General features: G+C 44.1%; 1 protein-coding gene across 1 annotated transcript in view; it reads left to right on the forward strand.

Annotated features, from left to right (window-relative positions):
• The window catches only part of samd11 (sterile alpha motif domain containing 11), a 48,216-nt gene that overhangs the window by 11,417 nt on the left and 13,912 nt on the right, over positions 1-22,887 (forward strand). Inside the window, 4 exon segments of the mRNA XM_030733317.1 lie at positions 3,423-3,598; positions 11,789-11,898; positions 18,874-18,966; positions 22,094-22,258. Of these exon segments, the coding sequence (XP_030589177.1) occupies positions 3,423-3,598; positions 11,789-11,898; positions 18,874-18,966; positions 22,094-22,258 (544 nt within the window).

Consider the following 22,887-nt stretch of genomic DNA (forward strand, 5'->3'; position numbering starts at 1 on the left):
TTTAGTACTTGATTTAATACTCAAATAATAATCAACCGTAACCTAATTTATTGCGATATACCTCAGATTTTGAGCATGAAGGCTCTTTAAGCTAGAGAGAGTAGTTACCTTTTCTCAACTAAAAACTTTATTTTAATTTACATTACCTTGAAATGATCCATGTGCACCTTAAATTAACCACCTGATATTTGTTGATTCCAATTAATCGGTGGATCTTCTTACCTAGAATGAATGGAAGTGAGTGATGGTGTTGTGCTATGTAGGCTGCAATAAGTAAATATATACGGTAGTTGCTGAAGGGACACTCACTAAATAGCTTGAAATACCTGTTTCATGTAGAGTACGTCTCTTATTATGGCTGACCTATAATAGCATAATGAACACCTGCACTGCTGTTTGCCCTTAAAGTCTCAAACATGCAGTGATCTGTCTGAATCATTGAGAAATTTCAGTTCAGGTTCAGCTGGTGTTGGCTTCATCGTATATTGTGTGATTGGCAGAGTGTCTGTGCGTTTCCGGATGTTGGTATTATGTACTGATTTGATCATTATAATTGTCTGTCTAGATTGTGCAATCAGTTGATCTGTATGTCCCTTATGCGTGTGTGTGTGTGTAAATGTGAAGCCCAGATATATTTCTTGGCTGGCTGACTGTTAGACAGAAAGCGTGGGAGGCGATATTCATAGAGGTGCTTTTAGTGGGACTTTTATGAGAGACTTTTTTCCATGGCTGAAAGGAGGTTGACCACACACACAGTAAGGTTGCCTCAGCTCGGCACACACGCATGTTTGTGCGTGCATGTACGAGCCTGAGCGCTCAGGCGCCCTTCCTTTGAGCGCTCCTACGTGGGCTGCCAGGGGTGTGTTTGGCTTCATGTTTTGTTTCAGAGAGCCCTCCCCCGTCCTGCGGAAGTGTTGCCGGAAGCAGTGGGAGCTCACCCCCAGTTCTGCGTCAGTGCCACTAAAGAAAGGATTGGGGCTTTCCGGGAGGAGAGAAGAGGGAGGAAGGGAGGGGGGCTGTCAGCCTGGGTATGTCACGGCCATGTGGGTGGTTGTCACGCGCACACACACACACACACACACACACACACACACACACACACACACAGCCACAGTCACGACTGCTCTTCGACAAACTATTCTTGTGTACACTATATTGCTGGCTTGCACTGAGTAAAATCCCCCGCTTTGGAGGGGAATTTTAAGGAATATTAACAGGTGTGTTTGACTGTGAGAGCATGCGTGCATTTCTGTGTATGTCACGGTGCAGGTGTAGTGCACGTGTGTGCTTTCCCTGACAAGGTAAAGACCGCAATAAATAGACCCGGAGGTGGAGAATTTGTATTTGCCAGATGTGTGTGTGTGTGTGTGTGTGTGTGTGTGTGTGTGCGCGTGTGTGTGACTGATGGATGTGGTTGCATCTATAAAGGAGTGATTTTTTTTTTTTTTTTTTTTTGGTTTGATGTTTTGGCCGCCCCCCGCCCAACGCCCCTTGACACCCTATTAGAGCTCCAGCATTAATTTCTTTGAGCCAAAGTTGACCTGGACTGGAAGGAGCAGAAGTATCAGAAAGTGATCGACTGTCCTGAAATGCTGGTGCACAACTTGCAGAAAGGTCCAACAGGAAGGGAAAAAGATGAAAAATCTATTTTATTTATTTATTTTTTAAGCAAGACACAGAAAAGGAGAGAAATTTGCAGAAATCTGTGGCCTGCTCATCCTGGGGGATGTTTTCATCTTTCTATGTCCCCTCCCAACGCTTTTTAATGTGTGCCATTTGAGAGACTCCAGAGGGGCTGCACCTGTTTGCCTCTTGGCTAGGAGCCCCCAAATCCCTCCTTCTGCCCCCGCCTGCCACTCATGCTACAGCACCTCCTGGGATGGATGGAGCGAGGGAAGGAGGGAAATAGGGAGGAGTGGTGGAGTGTGGGGTTGCATGTGGTGGAAGGAATAGCTAGAGGGCTTGAAGGAGTAAGAGCAGAGATGTAGGCTCACACACAGAGAGAGAGAGAGAGAGAGAGAGGGGAATATAGTTTCACATCCAAGTCCATTCTCCCACACTGGACAGACCTTCCCTCTGTGGAGCTTTCTCTCTTTCATGTTTTGACTCACCACATTCTCTTTTATTTCTGTATTTTCTCTCACCTTTTCTCCCTCCTGTGCAAACCCACATCTGCTCTCCCTCTCCTCCTTGTTAACTTTTCTCCTCAGCCTATCGTTCTCTTGCTCTTCTCCAATTTTCTTCCCTGACTCAGTCTCTTTTACTCTATGCGTCTCTCAGTCTTCCTATCCAGGCTGTTCCTCTGCTCCTTTTTCTCGCCCGTCTCCCATTGCTCTGTGATAGGGTCATGTTAATCTGCAGTGACCTCTTTGGGTCACATTAAAGGTCACCCAGCTTCACTTCCCAATATCCCTGTGGCCGTACTCTTGTCTTAATCCCTACTTTTCTCCGCTAACTCCTGGCACTTTTGGAACAAAATAAAATACTCAGTTCACCGACCAATTTACCTTCCACATAGATTTGCTTTTCAAATAGAAAGTGACAGTAATGGGTAAATGTAGTGTCTGCTTTAGGTGCTTCAAAAAAAAACAACTTTATCTTTTATTATACAGTGTACCCCACCTTTCATCTTATGACAGCTGGGATAGGCTCCAGATGTAACACATTCAGGTGTTAATCTGGCTCTCTGATATCTGTAAATGTCATCTCCTCACCACCTTTGCGCTCATGCAACCCCACATCATCGTGTTCCCACCTCCGTGCTTTACTGTGGCAGTCCTCGCACGCTGAACGAATAAATTTATCTTGGTCACATCTGACCAAAGCATGTGTTCCCAACATTTATCGGGTTTCTTTTCATGTCCTTTGTCAAAGTGTAGTCTTGCAGTTTTGTGCCAAAGAGCACGGAGGGGGGTTTTCTTGCACGTTGTACATTGAGGCTAACGTTATATAATGTCAGTATCTGAAAGTTGGATTTCCTTTGATAACGCCTGTTCCAAGTCTGAAGCTTTTGCCTGTGTGTGTGCTGCCTGTGATGATTTTAGGGCAAGAGCCAGAAAATCTCTGATTACTGCTCTAACAGTTTCGCCTGATTTCTAGTTGGTTCCTGATCGTCCCCTTATCATTTCCCATCAATGTGAAGTCGGACAATCAGACGTTGCAAATTTCCTGCCAATTATTTCTCCCGTAGAGCCAGACTTGCAGACAGAAACGGCCCATAGATCCCAAACTGAAAGAATGCTGGTGTTCTGCTTGTACTTACAGTGTGTTCATTTGTTGAGCTTTTGTTTGAAACTCAATGAGTTGCTGCTTAAAATAACTTGGGTTTCATTTTGTGGAATAGTAAACTCACATTTAGTACTTAGTGTGTCTGGAATGACTGAATCCTGCTTTTAAAGTCTCGCCTTTTCTGTGTTTTCCAGAACCGCGGGCGTTTGGCAGAGAAGCGCACCATCCCCCTACCACCCAACCGGGTGCCCAAGAAGGAGCTGGCCTCCATTTTCAGCAGTGACGACAGTGAAGGCAGCGACCGGGCCAGTGGGGATCATGCTCACATCAAGCAGGAGGATGAGCTGCATTACAGTATCATGAGAAAGAGGTCAGTCACCTGTGACTTGCATGCAGTTGGTTGTTGTTGTGCTCTTTCACAAAAATTGCCAGGTAATTGCACAGATTTTTTTTTTTGTTTTATTTACTAAATTTTTGCACAGGATTTGGTGAAATCGCCATATAAAGAAAAAATGTAACTAATCTGTTTCGTTGTTTTTGCTTCTCTTTAGAGTCTGTCAAATATCAGATGGATGTAGCTTAAAAAAAACTAATGGTACTTCCGACACGTGTAGATTTTTCATCAGAAGTGGTTTCAGGATCATTTTGCTGTGTTAAATGCTCACTTTTAGACAAACAAACACAGAGCCACTTTCAAAAATACACGCATGGCTTTTGCTTTGGGATTCCTATTGGAAGCTGTTGAGCCCTCACAGTGTTAATTGGCTTGTTAGTTTGCGTTTTCCCGCTCCTGCCAAGTCTCGTTGTATCTGTCTTGACTTGATATCGAACGACTGAATCACCTGAGTCACTGCTGTCTGCTTCATCCTACGCTGTGGTAGGAAGCAGTTTGATCATAATAGAAAAGATTCATTGTATTCATATGTTGTCTTTATTTTGTTCGGCTGGTCTAAAGAATGTGTCAAAATGATTATGAAGTGTTCTTGAGCAACACTGAGACTATAATCTAAGTAAGATTAAAGAAAGAAGTAGCAGATGCTGCCTCAAAGATACTTTGGCAGTGGTAAAAACACAGTACAGCGCCTCTACGTGTACTCCCTGGGTCCTCATCATTCACACAACTAGTCTTTTATTTTTCTCAGATCTGGAGGGAAAGCAGGATGTTTTGAGTTGTGCCATTTTTATTTTTAAGAAATAACTGGTATGAAACTATAATAATGATAATAATAATAATACCACCAGAGTATGTATTGATGCATGCATCTCAGATGGTTTCATAGTGATTGGGGGTTTATTCTTGAAATCAAACGTGTTTTTGTGTTCATCAGTAAATTTAATGAAGATGTGCTGTGCAGCATTTTAGTTTGTCAATAAAGTGGGAACAGCTTTACTGAGACCGGTTTGGATGCGTGTGAATAATCACGTTTTCATACATGCAAACAAAGACATGCAAGGCTACGATGATGTTACTCTCTGTCACTGGCGGTGTGCAGTCAGTGTGGTTAGGAACAAACTCCAAGCCGAGATGGGCTTGCAATTTTTTTTTTTAAATCTTTTTTATTTTTTCATTGTCACTGTGGAATTTTGGGATTGCGTGGCATGTACGGAAACTGTAATATTCCGAAATCAGACAGATTATTGATTTAAGACAGAGCCTGTTCATTGATTAACCTCAGAAAGTCCCCAGCTGCATTATAAGAGCTTGTGCAAGCTCATTAAAGAAGGGGATGTTTTTCATGTCGTGAGATTTACGCGTGACACAGCGGACAGCACGGCAACTGTGAAGCTTTAAATGGATCCACTAACCTCATTTAAGAGGGCTTCCCCTCCCCCTGACACTTGTGCCGCTGGCGTGTTAAGATGATAATGAATTTAAAGAACACTTATGACTAATATGTCAGGCTTTTACCCTTTGAAAGGCGACGGACTCGCTGGAGCCGCAGCTCCGGTCTGTCGTGGGTATCCGTCTCAGCCTTGCTTTATCCCCCAATGTGGGTCTGGACGAACAGGATAATGGGATGTCCAATCATGAAAATGTGATTTCCATTGACCGCAGCTTCGTAAGTGAGTCGTAGAAGGGTCTTAACAAATTGGATTTGGCCGATGGATGTGAAAAATACAGGGCCTCTGTATACATGTGAGTGTATCTGTGCTGTCTCATCCTCACATCATCAGAGCTGGCGGCAGCACCGTCACACCCACTTGGTTGCAGCAACTTGCCTACTGTAACTGTACTTCAATCTACACGAGCACATCAGATGTGCCATGTGTTATTTACCCGTTTGATCCCAGCAAAATGCTTCACCCAGCAAATGAACTTGCAGTAGAATTACGTTGGGCGATACTTCAGGCACTCCTGTTTTTCACTCGGTTCAGGTTTGCATGGAAATTGCATAAAGCGTCACATTTTGCAGTAAAATGGTTTTACGTGCCATGTGTCAGAAAGTGTCTGACCCTCTCATTTCCAAAGACGCTCCACCATAATCAGATTAATGTTAGCAGTCTCTGTCTTACCGGCCAATTGGTTTTCTTGGCGCTTCATAGATCTGCACTTGTTCTGCTGAATAAGCACAGACCGACTACTGACCGAAGTGCAGCCAAACCACAGAACCAACCATATGATCGTTATCACAGTGCAATGCATGTGGCTCTAGTTTGGTATCGCTCTGGCGTCCATGCTAAAGATTGTTTGAAATATTCTGACACTAATTTATGGATTTCTTCTTGGGGACAAAGATTTAGATTTTTTTTTTTGGTTAGCGACAGGACCACAAATGACGGTCAGTTCAGTGTTTTGTCAAATCATTCATCCTACCTATGCAGAGTTTAGAGCTCTGTAATTGCACCACCTCACTTCCTCGTTCGCTCACGTCATAATTACTACAGCCAGCTTTATGTTGAAATGTAGCTCCGGCTGAATAACCACCAATCTATGGGGTCATTTTTTATCTTTTTTTTTTTTTTTAAATGGGAGGGCAGTTTTAAGATTTTAGCGTCTCTCTCGAGGGAAAAACAAAGCCTACCTTAGTGTTTGTTTCACTTGGCTGTAGATAACAAGGCTTGATTGAAAAGTGCTGACTGAGAGTCTGGGTAATTACCTGGCAACCACTGTGGATTTTATAAGTTACACCTGCTGACGTCTGCCTTCCAACCTGCAACCTCTGGAAGACAAACTACTCCATACCCATTATTAACCTCTGCCAAAACATACACAAAGACACTTTAGCGGTTTCTAAGCCATCCACAACAATTACTTTTATATGCAGATCTCTTCCTTCTAGAAAAGAGACGCTAACGTAAAGAGAGGAAGGCTTTCATAACAAATTTAGCACGCATACTTGGGCTCTTCATAAAAGGGGCCATCTTTTCCTGTCTTTTCATCAGGGGAAAACCTAATAGAAAATACTAACATCCCATCTTATTGTTTGTTCTCCTTGAAATACCAAAATTATACTTTAAGTCAATGTAGGAGAGCTGGCGTGCGCTTCAGTGCCCACTGAGGACAAATGTTTGTTACAGGTTGAGAGTGACAACAGGCTGCATATGAAAGTTAGCAGTCAGTTGATGCTTACACTTATGAACATTTAAAAAATTCTGACATAACTGTGTACTGAGGGCCTCTGCGGCCTCGTTCTCGGCATGAATGCAGGTCTTTTCTGGGCTCATTTGTTAGCAGGAGATTTCTACTCAGTCTGCACGAGAGGGAAAGACACCGATGATGCTGAGTTAGCGACTGTGTGTCTGTTGCATTTGACATTTTGTCCTCTGGCTTTATTGAACAACTGTGTCATTGCCTTATGCCAGTAAGGGGTCAGAGACAGTGTGAAATTACTGGAAATGGCTCTCCCCTAAAGCACTAATTAGTGAGCTTGGAGGTTTTATAGCTTTTTAGAGGAGCTTTCCGCCTCAAAAAAAAAAAAAAAAAAAATTTGGCCTTGTTTACATGCATTTCCCATGGCAACAGAGTCACAGCAATTTAGTAGTTGATTGGGCGTTGGCTAGCAGCGAGACATTCATTGTTTCCACACAGAAGAGTGTTTTGTCTATTAACTCCCTGTCATAACACAGGATTAACAGAGAGATGGTCAGCAGTGTTCCAGCTGTTGGGCTCAGATCTGGCTTGAGATATGTTCATCATTTCCACATGTAAAGATCAAGGCGATTCATATTTACCGTGTCCTGTCGTATCGGTGTGTTGAAATCAGGTGAAAATAACGAGCTTTGGCCTTACACGGTATCAAAGTGTCCTCTGTTGAAGCACGTAGGAATTACCACACAAACTGTAAATGTAAATTTTATTTAGTCTGATTTTTTTTTTTTCTTCTAAAAAGTAAATAATATCTCTCGAAGTTAGGAAAGTGAGAAAGCTACAGCAATAGCAGCCCATGTATGACAGTTAGGAAATTAAGGGTAAATAAAACCAGTAGTTTTCTCAAGCAGCCCTAAATGTAACACGGCAGACTTCCTGTATATTCAGTTTTCATTGTCTTTCCTCCCTTGGCTACTTTATCGACCTCATGTCAGCCTGTACAGCGGGTGCACAACCAGGAGAAGTGAAGCTGGGCTACTCTGACTTATTTATGTATCTATTTCTGTATTTATTCATTACCCCGTCCACTTGCAGGGTTCCTGCTTGCATGTTGCCTTTGGATTTAACTGTGAGTAGCATGACAATTGTGCTTCCGCTGCTTCTAATAAACAGGCAAAAGATTCCTTATTTAGGTCTGGGTCTGAATGTACAGTAGTTTTTATTTTTTTTACTCTTTTTTTTTTTTTACTCATTGCCTGTTTTTCAGCATTTTTCCCATCTCCATGCCTTTCTCCTCTCTGCTTGTTGAATATTACATACTGTCTGGTAGTATTTGAATTTTGTTGTGGGCCACCTGTGCAGGTTGGAGCAGGCTGTGTGTGTTCAGGCTATTGTCTTGCGCAGATGAGGGTAGTAAACCTGTGCGTACCAGATGTTTCATAGCACTTGCACCCTGTCTTTCTCCCTTCTCTTTCTCTCTTGCTCTTTCTCCTCCTCCTCCTCCTCCTCCTTCACATCCCTGCTGTCTGTCTGTCAGCACTTTCCCAGCGGTGGTGTGAGACATGGCGTCAGGGTGCCTGGGCTGCCAGCTTCTGCCAGCTCACACTGTGACCTCCAGCCCCGCCACCTCAGCTCCACGTGCCAATGCCACAGCAGGGCACTACTGGGCATTTATATTGAGTTGACTCCCAGTGCCACCAGAAGTCTTTTCATGTATTTGGGCTATTTTGAATTGTACTGAATTGGTAGAAGGGAGCACAAGCTTTTATAGTAAACTGACTATTTTTGTTTAAGCTATAAATACGTATTTCAATAACTATAAATCTATCTAAAATTAATTCACAGATAATTATACTGCAGAGCAGTGGGGATCTTTTTAAACAATAGTATAATTATATTTGAACATTAATAGAGCACTAAAAGAAAGCTGTAGTGGAGCTTAGATGTCGATGTAGCCTGAAATATTTGTGTAATATAACAATATGTTGTTTTGTTTTCACTACATAAACTCATAGACTGAATATAAAAAAAGGACATAGTTGCTGTGACATCACCCATTAATTTGTGGATTTTGTAAGCCTCAGCATTACCACTTTGGATGCTTTTTTTTTTTTTTTTTTTTAAAGAGCCAGAAGTCAGGTGGCTAAGTTATCAGCTAAGGCTAGCTGACTAGTGCTAAGTAACACACTAATAAAATAATGCATTTTCCAGTTTCTTACAGAGTGGGTATTATCATTTGTCAGATAGTTCCATTAAAAAATTTCCATATATATAATATATGGTTTTTAGTTGGACAATTGACAGTCTACGGGGGCCAAATCATTTTTGAAGCCAGCCTCAAGTGGCCACTCCTGGAACTGCAGTCTTTGGATTACTTTTTTAGCCTTCGAGGTTGCGTAAATCCTAGTATCATATTTGGACCCAGAATAAAATTCCAACCCTAGTAGCCAGCATTAGTAGAAGTTTGATTATTATAGAATTTTATATGAATATATATATAATGTTAGTCGCTGGTAGTATTTGATTAACAACACATATTAGCTACCCCAGTGTCTGGGTCACTGTGTCCAGTGACAAAGAGGCAGTAATGTCCAGTTTAGGGATAAGCACAAGATGATTGTCTTTGGTTTGTACCTCGGTGATAAGAAGCCGGCTCATGTCCTTCTTAGCTATGAGACTCAACAACCACAATCAGGCTCACCCCTCCCCAATCCTTTCCAAGGCCTCCGTCCTTCCCAGCTAACCCAGGCCTTAGGAGCTCCTTAGGGAGCGCTGACTCAGGTGACTGGGTTTTAAACAGCATCCCCATCCCCCTCTCCATCTTCGATGGCTTGAGTTTGACCTTGCCGCCACTCACAGAAAGAGCGAAGGAGGGGGTTGAGGGAGGGCATAGGTGGGTGGGGATAAGGCTAGGCCCTCATTAGCCCAAGCTGAGGCGGGACAGCTCAGGAGAAGTGCGCTAATTACCCAACTAACAATGTCCTTGCCGTTCACGGCTTAGAGCAGCCACTTCGCCATGGGATAATAACCCCGTCACCTCTCTGAGAAGTTCACGATGGCATTATCATGATCACTTTAAATGATGGACAGAGGGTGGTGTTATAATGCAGCTAACTGATTGATGGATTTGGCTGCAGCTTCCCACAGTAGAGCATCTAACTGCAGTGTGTGTGTGTGTGTGTGTGTGTGTATGTGTATGTGTGCAAGTGTGTGTGTGTGTGTGATGCGTATTTTGATGGAGTCAGTGGGTGACACAAATGTATGATAATGACCTTTAGAAGACCTTCTTTGTACCTCATTTTCATTTTGAAGAAAATCATTGCCCTCTCAGACACTGAGAGCTACCAATTTTAGTAAGTTGCACTCTAAAAAAGAAGTCTGTCATTAGTCTAAAAAGTTTGCAGTCACAGACCAATCAAGTGTCTCCTTGCTTAGCAACCAATGGTGAGTGTTTTGTCTGAGACTATTTTCTGAGTCATTGGTTCTCTGTGCCTGAGAGGTGACTGGTGAGGCCAGCAAGGCCAGCATGAGGTCCTCAGCACTACCCTTCATCTTTTCTGTTAGCGTGTGGAAAACAGATTGGCGACCGACAGCCTGACATTACAGAAGGAGTCTGTAATCATGGGACTGTAAAAACCCAAATCCAGCAGCCGCAAACAGTGTGGCCTCGTCATAGCGGTGGCAGCTAAGAACCATTCACCGCCTCTGTCCCATAAACTGTGCTTGCCGTGTCATACCAGACCCCCTTCATAGATGTTTCTGCTTTCAATAAAGTTGCCAGTTAAGGCTGTAAATGAGATCGCTGCTCACACGAGAGGTTGCTGATGCCATGAAATGACATGTTGGGCTTACTGTGTGAAACACACGGTATATATGCCCCCCCCCCCCCCCCCCCCCCCCCCAAAAAAAAACAAAAAAAAAAACAAAAAACCTCTGGGATTGCCTTACGCAGCAGGTATATCACAGCGCTATGACGGGAGATATTTAGACTGTAACTAAAAAAAAAAGCCCTGCTCCTCTCCTGCCACACAAGCTGTTTGCCATTATACTGTCTACACTCCACACACTGCACAGCCATACTACCCTCAAACGCTAAGCGCCTATTTCCCATCATTATGCCATTTAATGCGATCAGGATGGTAATCAGATTGCAAATGAAATGCCTCCATGACACAGTTGTGTGGGTCCGCTGGTGTGGGGAGTTTAGAAAGGCAGCTGGTGGAGAATTTGAAAGGACAGAGCGGCTCCAACCAAATCTGGGTCTAATCTGTTAACCCTCCTCCTGCTCCTCCTCTGGGTGCTGAAGGGCAGGACAGGGTGTTTGAGAGATTCTTGAGAACAATCTTTTTCCTTTTTTTGTGTGTGTGTGTGTGTGTGTGTGTGTGTGTGAAGGACTTAACGTTAGTGTAGGCACGAGATTAGAGAAGAAGACTTACAGCTTTTTTTTTTTTCTTTTTTTTTTTTAATTGTTAGCATATCTTACTACAAAATAATTGTGCTGTTATCATAATTTTACATTCTTAATAAATAATACCACTTCCAGGCTTGATTGAATTGTGTTTTATTTTAAACATTCTTCACCTGTATTTGCATATTTTTAGAGCTGGTTTAAAGCTGTTAAACCACTTATGGGTTGTGAATATGTTCATTAATACATCTTAGTGTGGAAGATGAGTAGGGATGAGACCTGAAAGTGCTGGATGCGGTAGTCTGTCAGAGTGTATTACACACCTCAGAGCTAAGAGCCAGTTGACAGGACAGCCACTTGTAGCTGTTGAGTCTGTGTGAAGATGTGCATTTTATAGAGGACAGGTCTGTCTTTATGGAGGATTTCTGTGGTAAGTGTTGTGTGCTATGAATTTATAGGCTGCTCTCTTTTTTTTTTTTTTATACAAACAGACCATTTGGAGCTTAACTCTGGTTCATTTCTGGCTGCTTTTAATTGTGCCCTCTTTCCTCTGTGTGTGTGTGTGTGTGTGTGTGTGTGTGTGTGTGTGTGTGTGTGTGTGTGTGCATTTTTGTGTATTACAGTCGTGACAGTGACCTCTCTACAATTATCTCCAACCTGCACCACACCAGACAGCACGGCATGCCCGAAGGCCAGTCCGCCTCTGACCACGGCACCAGTACTGGACACACAGGTAGGACCCACATGATGCTATGATGTGTGTGTGTGTTTTATCAGTATGCATGTCTAACGTATGCGAAGTGTAAGGTGTCCGATTTCTTTTTCTTTCTTACATTTGCTTTTCTCTTTCTTCCTTTGCATCTAGGCAGATGATACATGCCCCTTTACGCTTCCTGTAACATACGTAAATATTCCATTAGCCATTTAATTTGGTCTAATTTGTGTGATTGCGGGAATTTAACATAAGCGTATTACTTATTCCTAAAGGTCGCTCATGTTGATTACTTAATGTTCTTCCCACACTCTCTGCTGCACTCCAGGATTTTTTTCGTTAAACCCCCTGTTTTAAATTACCTCTGAATAAATAGCTTTGTTTGCCATTAATCCAGTTTCATGTGAGCAGAGGAACCATGGTGTGCAAGTGCTAAGCTAAGAGCTTTGCTTCCAGCTTAAACACAGAACACAGACCGCATTTAATCACAGCTATTTGTCAAGCAGTCTGTATGAGGATATTGTGCAGCCATCAAAGACATATGGCTGTTTAAAAAGCCTCTGTGTATGTCACTGTTTAGAAACAAACCCATTGTACTGTATGTTTCTGCCACATTAGGTTAGTTGCACTCCGTCTCAGTGGCGTGCAGTATGTTCGTGTAGGGTGTGATCGATAGCAGCAGTAGTACACTTGCAAAATCTTCACATTACCTCATTAATATATGAAGTTTATCGACTATAATTTTTGGGTTGTTGCAGACCTAAAAAGCCTCAAAATGGCTTTTCTCAGTTAAGTTGAAGTAATTATTATCAACAGTTTTTTTTTTTTTCTTATCTCTGATTTTTGCCTGCAGGAGAAAATATTGATTATGACAAATGAATTGCCTGGATGAAAAACTTCTATCAGATAATCCAAACATGTTTAAATAAATGCATTTACCCTTAATTAAATAATTAGATGCCTTTTTTAATAGTGAAGACCATGCCTTTGCTTTGCTGTTGCCCGGAGTTCAAACCCCTGTCCCTTCTTATCCCATTAGCCAGAGGCACAGCAAGTGGCATAATCACCCCAGACCCAACACCTCCATACCCTCTCTCTGTGTGCTCATACACTCTGTCTGCCAGATTAATTGTCCATACGGTGCCTGCAATATCAGGTAGGGTGGGTGGAAGGTGGAGGGTATTAGATTGCTCAACAGACAGCTCAGCCGGTGTCTTTGGGTCCCCCGTTTGGGACAGATTTTCACCAATACACCAGTCTAATCAGCTGTTAAACCTAATGGAGAAATCAGAGCCATGAATGGTTTTCCTAATGGGGGAAGACAAGAGGGGCTAGAGGTGGGTGTGGGGCAGTGATGGGGGATGGTGCGAGCACAGTGTGGCCTACGCATAGGGGGTCCAAGACCCTAAAATCTGTCCGCTTGAGCATTAAAGGGAGATTTAACAGGCTGCCTAAGCGGCTCGCTTCGTGTCTGTAAACAAGTCCAATCCGATCAGCCACTGGCTCTAATTCTGTCTGCCAGTGAAATTAGACACACACACACACACACACACACACACACACACACACACACACACACACACACACACACACACACACACACACATTCTCAAACACACAATTACACACAAATAACGTAGTTATAGAGATACGTGCCTACGCAATATCAACTCAAGTTCAAATTTGTGTCCAAATACACAGGTGGGTGAAGCGTGCATGACGTTTTAAAGCAGTGGATTATTTGACTTTGGGATTGATGAAGCATAAATGCAACTTGCTGCTATGATGTTGTGTTTATGCAGTTGCATCAGTCACCTCTGCTGTTCGACTTCTCCAAAAGTGTTTAATGTATACCAACAAACAGTGGAGGGAAAGAAGGGAGTAGGATGGCCAAGAGGTGGAGGAAAAGACAGAGACAGAGATGCTGTGATGGAAGAAACATTTGGAAATAGGGAGACAGAAGAAAATGAGATGAATGAGTGCAGTAGTGGTATCAAGGGAGGGTAAGCAGCAACTATGGCGGCGGGCGGCTCTGTGGTGTGTGTGTGTGTGTGTGTGTGTGTGTGTGTGTGTGTGTGTGTGTGTGTGTGTGTGTGTGTGTGTGTGGGTCAGGAGGAAAGGGAAGCAGGCTTGCCGGGTCGTCTCTGTGCCGGAGTGGGCCGTTAATTAAATCTGAGAGACAGACAGGAGGGTTGCCTCCCTCCTCTTCTCATCTCCATCCCTCCCTCCCCTGCTTCGCTCTCTCAATCCCCAGCCACTGGCTATTCAGAGGCTCTGTTAGAGGTGGAGAGGAGGGAAGGGAGGGTGGAGGGAAGGAGGGGTAGGAGGCAGGAGGGGCAGGGGCGCCGACGCTGAGAGTCTGGCTGCCTGTGGAGACTGTAAACCGTGGCTCTGCGGTCAGACCGGAGACTCAAACAGGCAGATAAGGTGTTTTTGGGCCGCCGCTCTCTTTCTCTCTCTCCTTTGCTCCCAACACTCAGACTCTCAAAGGCAGTTACAGCCTGTCGGTGTGTGTGTGTGTGTGTGGTTGGGGGGGTTGCAGCAGTGGTTTGGGGCTTGAGCGCATTTTTGTGTGTGTTTGTGCATGCGCACCTTTCCGTGTGCGGTTTCGAAGGCCTGGTTTTAAATGTTTGCTTGCGTGTGAATCTGCAGCCCAGTGTGTTTGTGCAAGGCCTTTTTCTTTCAGACTGATTGTGAGTGAGGATTGCTTTTAAAGTATTACCAGCTAGTTATTACATGATTAGCATAGAAAGGCAATTCTGCCCCAAAGTAAACATTCCAGGATGTGTGCTTATATTAGCTGTCATACAGCGGCAAAAAGGGAAATGCGGATAGTAAATATTTTAAAACATCCCACAGCTTAATGGGGATGTAATTGCACTGCCATAACAAAATGGTTTCTCAAATAGACATGCCAATGGTTCTGTCAAGACATGAAATTCAAGATGACAAAAATAAATAGTTGAATTAATAATGGAAATAGTTTTTTCTTCCTTTCAGAGCGCCTAAAAGAAACCATTTATTCTCAGGTGTTCTTTGACGTCTTTGTTATTAATTTTTTGTTTGATTTTGTTATTGTTTTTTGGAGATTTTGTGCTCGTCCTTGTTACACTTGAGCAGAATCACCAGTCGGTTGAGTTGTGGTTCACAGAATTATTTCTTGGCACTTTTAAAACTTTTAAAAATTGCCTAAATTGCCTTTAATAACCTGTGAATTGTGTGTTGTTTGAATGGGAATATTGGCTCGCATATCAGGGCATGAACTGTTGCCTAGGAACAGTCACTGTAAGCAGGGGAAGACAGATATGATGGAACGATTTGACAAAGACAGCAAAGCATTTAAGAGTGAGAGAAGATATTAGACATCATTTTTGAATTCAGTATATCCTTATTGCAAAAGTTTCATTAAGAGATTTTTCCATTTACAGAATTCTTGCAGAAATATTTTAATCTGCTTATGCAATATTATGCATAAAGTGTCATTTATTTATGGGCCAAGGCGGACTCGAACCCGGGCCTCTGCAGTAGCCTTTCAGTACATGGGTTGTCTACTCAACCCAGTCAGGTATACTGATGTTACATATTAGTAGTTTTTAAAAACCTTTTCCAGGCGAGTATCATAACAGTGACAGTAGCTGTCATAACCCATATTCTAAACAAACCACTGGAACTGCTGATGGAAACTTCACCTCTTGTGTAGCACCAGCTGTTCAGAGGATTTCTACAAGAAGGGCCTGACTGTATCCGACTGAAGCTCAGCGATGACAAAGACAAAAGATACTATTGGCTTTATTCTGTTACATAATTATGATCTGTTGCAAATACTATACTGGCAGATTTTCACTTTAAGGTCAGACATATTTTTCTCGTTCCATTCCTCGGGCTCTGTTTCCCTCTGTCCATCTTTCCAAAAAGATGAGCACGTTATGTGGCAGTTTTCCTATAGCTGTACATTTGCACATGTTGTTGTTGGTGCATCCTCCACTCGCCCCAACTCCATCAACAACCCCCAGCCCTCTCTCATATATCCCCCCCACCCTTTCCCAGCTGCATCGGCCCGTAAGCCAATCAATGGCAGGGCTTTCAGGGCCGGCGGAGGCCCCGGCGCACGGAGGAGGGATCAATAAGTTATTAGCACCATTCTGTCAGCTGTAATGTGGAGATTGATCGGGGGGCTGCGGCTGGCGGCCCACCCCACGTCCCCGCCTGTCACCCCACCCCCCCAGCTGCTCCCTCCACTCAGCCTCTTCCCCTTCCCCGGCCTGATAAAGATGACAGATTAACGGAGTAAGAGAGGAATTAAGGAGTCTGGCTGTCTGAGCTGTCAACGCGCTCCACGGGTTGGAGAGAAGAGAGGAGGAGGGCTAAAGTTTGAGGAAGAAGAGGGGGAGAAAAAAAAAAAGGGTAGGAAAGGAAGGGGAATGCTCTCCAGCCTGATGATTCGCCCTGCTGGTGTCACATGAAAGAGAAGTCGTTTAGGTCCTGCTGTTTCCTCTTTCTCTTTCTGTCCCTCTGTTCTCCTCCATCTTTTCTCTCAGTGGGAGGAACAGCAGATAAGGAGGAGGTTAACTAACAAGGAGGAACTGAGGCAGAGGCTGAACCATGGTGTGTTCAGATCCACTTCTTAAAGGAAAAAAAAAAAACCAAAAAACGGCAAGCCTGTAGACGGTTGACCAAGAATGGCTAAAACGTGGGGTTCTATCATAGAAGCTGCTTGCACTTAATAACTGCTGTATTTTGACAGTTAAAATAACACCCTTGAAGGCGGAATAAAACTCTTGACTTCACGACCACTAATTCCTCAGCAATATTAACAAGCAGGTGATAGGGAAAGGCCTAAGGTAGCAAACTTGACTGTAAGCTGTGTTAGTGGGAGTAAAAGGGTTAGTATAGATGCTAGCAGAGCTCAGGGTTTGGCATTAAAAGGGAGCGCCGGTGCTCTAAGAAGCCCCATTTAATTGGCTTTAAAAGCTTTCCGCCCTCAAATCTCAGGCCCTCGGGCACTCGCTCTGGAGACGCAGTGTCTTGAGTGAGGTCGGCTCAAGAGACGACTCAAGTGTGTTTGATCATGAGAGGCTCTGGGTGTGGGTCTAAGCATGTGTGTGTGTTTGGTAGAAGAGGGGCTTTAACTAATGGGGGTTCTCTCTCTCTTTGTTAATATTTCACTAATAGGATAGATGGAGACCTTCATTTTTTTTCCCTGAAAGGACCAGTGAAAGAAATGTACTGAACGCGATTTGAAAACGAGAAGCAAAACAGAATGAGAGATCATAAAGGAGATTGGAGAAAAAGTAGAAATGGTAAAAAGCATTCAGTGTGTGTATGCACGCACTTGTCCATTAGCGTTACTCCCTCCCCGCCTGCTGTTTCTTTCGGATGGTATAGGGAGCGGCTCTCCTCGGGACCTGAGAGGTAACATCAAACACTGGATCATTAGTGAACCTCCTCCCTCTCATCCTTACTCGCTTGCTCACTCGCCCTCTCATCAACACCGGCACTCTTTTAGCAGCATGGCAAAATCCTCCAAGTCCTGTCTAAATCCGTGTTTTCTTCCCTCCTCTGTTTCCCTTACAGACGGGAACAGACAAAAAGTTTGGGTAATAGGTTAGAGGTCAAAGGTCAGACGCCATTTCAGCCTTAATCTCGTGTCGTCCGGCTGTCACCAAGGTGACAGCTATGTTAGGGTTCAACACATGAAAGAGTAGAGCAAACTGTATTTGTGCGGGTACTGCGATGACGCTGTGTTTTATTTCTGCTCCGTGTTCGTTGTTTCTCTGTGCTGTTTACACATGCTGTGCAAATGATGAAAAATTACTTTGCTGAAAAAGAGAGGCAGCGGTGGAGAGGAACCATTCTCCTTGAGGGAGGGAGGGGGTGGGGGGGTGGGGGGCACTCTTGCCTCACCCCTAAAAATACGCATTGAGACGGGAAAGAGAGAAAGTAGGAAAGAAGGGAAGAAGAAGTCACTGCCATGGTTTTGGCTGTCTGCGTAGAGGAAGAAACGGAGTTGGAGAAAAATCAGAGATGCGTGAGATAGAAATAGAGAGAGAGAGGGAGAGAGCAATGACAAACGCCTCTTTCCTTCCTGCCGGCGCTGCGTGCGTTGTGCTTTGCATCTCCTCCCTCTCTGATAAGGCCCATATTGATTTGAGGTGTGTTTGGGGGGGTGGGATGCGATAGGAAGGAAGAGAGAGCGATGAGAAGGGAGGAGAGGAGGAGGAGGAAGAGGAGGCAGTAGGGGGTGCTGTAATTGTATACTGGATGCCCCTCTCTGGTGGCAGGGGTGGTGACAACAGGGAGGGAGGAGGAGGAGGAGGCGCAGAGGTGTTAATGGGAGGTGAGGGTGAGAGCTCCTGATAGGAGTAGGGTTCAAACACACCCAGATGAGAGCAACAAGAGCAGATGGAGAAATGAGTGTTTATGAGAGGAGGACATCAAGAGTTATTATGGAAGCAAGAACTAAAATAAATAAATAAATAAACCCACGTGATGCAGATGTAATGTGAACTGAGAGGTATTTCTGAGAGGGTTTCGTGCACTTCGGTTCAGTCAGAGGATTTTGCGTCGACATCTGGAAAAAGAGGAGAGAGAGGAGAAGAGAGAGGCAGAACGGTGATAACACTTGAGGACAGACTGTTGGAAAGAGACATTGGAGGAGGCACGGTGAGACAGAGCCCCCCTCCCTGCTTCAAATAGACAAACGCACACGTGACTAAGCTGGGCAGATCCGTCATCCACAGCAGTACAGGGCCCCTCTCTTCTCTGACAGAACATGCACATCTCCAGATGCCCGTGCCTTGCTTCACTCGTTCTTGTTTTTCTCTTTCTCTCTTCCTCTTTGGTTCTTTTTCCACTCACGCTCTCTTTCTTCTCGCGTTTCCAAAGCAGCCACCATGCACACAGGTAGACACAGAGGGAGAGTGGCCATATCAAGCCTTTACTCCGGTCTTTTTTTTCCTGACTGGTTTCTCTGTGTGTGTGTGTGTGTATTTACAGATGACCTTCTAGGCAAGAGGAGAAGCTTCTCTCCCAACAGCAGCAGCGAGTGTCCCTCTGAAAACAAGAAGTCACGCAGCGTATCCCCCAAAGGTAGGACCATGCATGAAATGGGTGAAAGTTATGGGGGGAAAAAACAAAACAAAAAACAGGATGACTGAGGAGAAAAGATGGAAGTTCCAGAGTTAAGCTGTGTTGACTTGGCTGCTGGTGCAGTGCCAGTATGTTGACCCTAAATCATGTTTCTCCAAATATACATGCAAACATCTCTGCAGACAAAGGTGTTATGGGTGACTACAGGTCACAGAGGCCCACAGAGCAAATGATGCGCACTCCTCCCAAATCTCAGCGTGTCACACGCTGCATCGAGCTGGCCGATTAGTTAATCACTGGAAATAAAAATAGTTTGGAACAGAGAGGAATATGCAAAGGCTGCAGAAACACAGATTACACTTACTGCTAGATATACACACATCAGACTAGGTCACCAAAAATAAATAAATACATAAAAACCAAGAGCCTTACTTAGAAAGTGCTTTAATACTGAAAAATAAGCACAGTTTAAGAGATTCCTCTGCTAATATAACGGGCATGTTATAACCCTAAAAACAGATCAAATATTGGGAAACATCATCATCAAAAAAAAAAAAAAAATTTTCCCCCATGTGTTTTCCACTAAAAAGGAATGAATCAGTGGACTGATCCTTTAAAAGGAAACCAGCATGGGTGGCTGTCCCGACTGTCGTCTTCCTAACAAACCTGTACAGTAATATTTTCAGGCTCTTTATTTGCTCTCCAGGTGAAATTAGAACAGCGTAAATGACGGACCTTGACACGGCACACCTCGGTAAGACGGTGTCCCTCTGTAATGCCGCAATCCGGGCGCTGTCCTCTATTATTCATATCTCCCTCGTGAGGTGTGACACCAGGCGCCCGGCATGGAGCCGGCACAGCCACCGAGTCTGTTCCTCTGGACTCCTGACGAAGACTTCCTGACTGATGCATTATACAGCAGGCAGAACCAAGGGCAGCTCACCATACATCTTATCTCTGCAGACTCACCAACGGCGTGCATACGCTGCACTTCTTATTTGACAAACTAATAAAATGTCCTTTCTGAGGGTTAAATTCTGTGTAAAGTTTAGATAGGTGAGAGCAGTTGGGTGTAATTTGGATACCAGATTGAGCTGTGCAGAGCTCAGCGTGATCCCCTGTTTTGACCTTTGGCCACTGGGTGACCTTTGACCGACTGCAGACCTGCTTGGAGCCTCTTCCTCTTTCTCTGTGTATAGAAGCACTCATTCGTGGCCATTATCGTCTTACTTAGACACAGCCCTGCTTCTGAAAGATGCATGGGTTTGTTATTGGTTGAGACAGAGTGTGTGTTGTGTGTGCGTGCGTGTCTGTTTGTGTACTCTGGCTCGGATTCCTTTTAAGGCAAACGGAGGTTTGTGCGTTTTCATTTTGAGTTTGTGTTTTTGTGCCTCTCACAGTATGTATGGTTAGGTTTCTGGCCTTAAAAAGACAATCGCTGTATATGCTTTGCATATATACATATATTCTTCCTTTGCTTTATACGCACATAAGAGAAACTGATAAAGAAGACTCTGTTTCTGCGTGTGTGTGCGCACGCAGCCAGCTGTCCAGAAAAGTGCATTTAAGCCTTGTCCAAACGTTGCTGATCCTGCGCATTAACCTTGAGCTCTGTCCACGCCCAAAGCCTGACTCGGCACCTGTGTGTGGGTTAGTACTGGTGTGTTATCTATGCAAGTTACATCTTTTTGCCTCCAAGTCTGGTGACACAAGAGATCCTTTAATGACTAATGCAGGTGGAGAAATGGACTAAGAGCGAGAGAGAGACTGAGAGGGTAGTGTATGGATGGAGCCAGAGAGATTGGATACCACTGTGTAAATGATGTCTGTTTTTCTTCCAGTTGCAAAGTCGGCACCCCCTGCTGTGTTTAGAGAGCAGGAAAACTTTAGACAGGCACAGACTAGTTGCGCGCACACACATACACACAAACACTCGAGGACCTTGGGTGGATTAGCTGGAGCTTGTCGGTGGAGACAGAGATGCTTGCGTGTTCGCTTCCTCCCTCACCACCTCCACCCCACCTCCGCTCCTCAGCGCCACTCCTGCTCGCCTGCCCGGGGCCAGACTCAGGTTTCAATAAGGAGGAGGGTGGTAAAAATAACCCCTGCTTTTCCTCTGCTTCTCCCTCCTCCACCTCATCCTCTGTCTCCCTCTTCTAACTCCCTAACCACCTTCCTATATCCCCCACCGCTCTTACCTTAGATCATGTTACTATTGACAGAGTGGGGGAAGAGGGAGGTCAGAGGCAGAGAGATTAAGTATGGGGACTGACGGCTAGATAGGCATCATACACCGCATTGTCTTCACAACACCTTAAACACAACAGAGAGGTGTTACACGCACACACATACCCACACCTGCAGCGGTAGAAGCTGAGAGTTGTTTTGTTCTTTTGAGTTTTCTGTAGTCTGCATTATATACAGTAAGTTACATCACTGCAGTGTTAGCAGGGTTACTGCTGTGCTTTGTGTCAGAGAAATTGTGAGTTCATGATGGGGTCAGGCTCAGAGCATTAACAATGCATGGCTCTGTGCATGAAGCTTCATGTGAAGAGGCTTCCAGTCCATCGCTTCTTAATGATCTTTAAAAGCACATGTTCTGGCTGATATTTAACAAATGTATAAAATTAGTTCTGTGCAATGCAGAAGGGCTGATTTTATCCTAAAAATAATTCTGCCTTATGAGAAAATATGACATAAAAAATAATAACATTTTGGTATTTATTTTTAAATAAAAAGGCTTGTCATGGAGAAAAGGTTTGACTCTCTCACGGTGAAGTCTGCAGTAATGTTAAAGCGTAGTGTTTGATGTGTCTGACGCTGAATTGGCTTCTTAGCTATTGAACTACAAGTTTTACAAATCTGTGACCTCCTGTTGCCATTTGGAGTAACTAACGCTTTGAGGCCGCTTACAGTATTAAATTTCATGCAACCTCTTGCTTGCGGCTTGCTCTCCACAATCATTGACACAAAAATAAATGCAGACCTTTCTTCCTGTAAATATATCCTATGCCACTAAGGTGATAGAAATTCATGGGGAGACTTTCAGAGCCTGCAGATCAAGTTAAAAGATATTTCCTGATGAGTTGGCTACTGACAATCACTGATCCCTCCCTCCTCTCTTCAGAAAACTCCCAGAGCCCAGGGGTGGAGGCAGGCGGCAGCCACGGCCACATGAGCCCTGAGGAGCATTACAGGCGCATGATGTCAGCGCTCAGCGAGCAAGGGTCCTATGAGGAGCAGCAGCAACGCCTCTACCAGCTAGCAAGCAGCATGGGTCTGCCCGGCCACGGTCAGTCCACAAGCTTTGTGTTGCTCTTTGCATGCGTGGCCACGATTATAACATGTTTCCCAGTGCACCGATTTTAATTTCTTAACAGTAATTAATCCTACATGAAAGATATACATGTTTTTTTCTTTAATTCAAAGTAAGAGTTTCTTTTAGAAGCTCTTAACTAGATTCTTTCTTTTTTTTAAAAAAAAAAAAAAAAAAAGAAACCCTCTTCCATCACCTGTCGCCAAGTCACTGAGGTGCAGTGCTACTTGGTAACCCCAGAGTGTAGCGCTGTGCCACACTGCTGCCATTGTGAAACCCGGGCCACGGAGACAGCTGACATTTCTATTTGCGGTGCTTGCCCACCCAGTGTCAAAGTGTCACTCAGGGTGATTTCTGACCACCCTGACTCGCCGTTGTTAACAACACCCACAAGCCTTCACATGCATCAACGCCATGATTGATCCAGGAGCTCTCATTGGCTGCCTGCCAACCCTCTAAATCTCAGCCAGGAAACCTCTAGTGTGTCACATATTCACTCAATTTCTATAGACATAAAGTTCACTGGTTTTATCTCGAGGAAACTGTAGTTTGATGAGGGAGAAAAGAAAATGAGCAAAGTTGCCACAGATTGATAAGTTGGTTTT

This window comes from Archocentrus centrarchus, chromosome 7 (assembly GCF_007364275.1).
Source record: "Archocentrus centrarchus isolate MPI-CPG fArcCen1 chromosome 7, fArcCen1, whole genome shotgun sequence".
Taxonomy (NCBI): domain Eukaryota; kingdom Metazoa; phylum Chordata; class Actinopteri; order Cichliformes; family Cichlidae; genus Archocentrus; species Archocentrus centrarchus.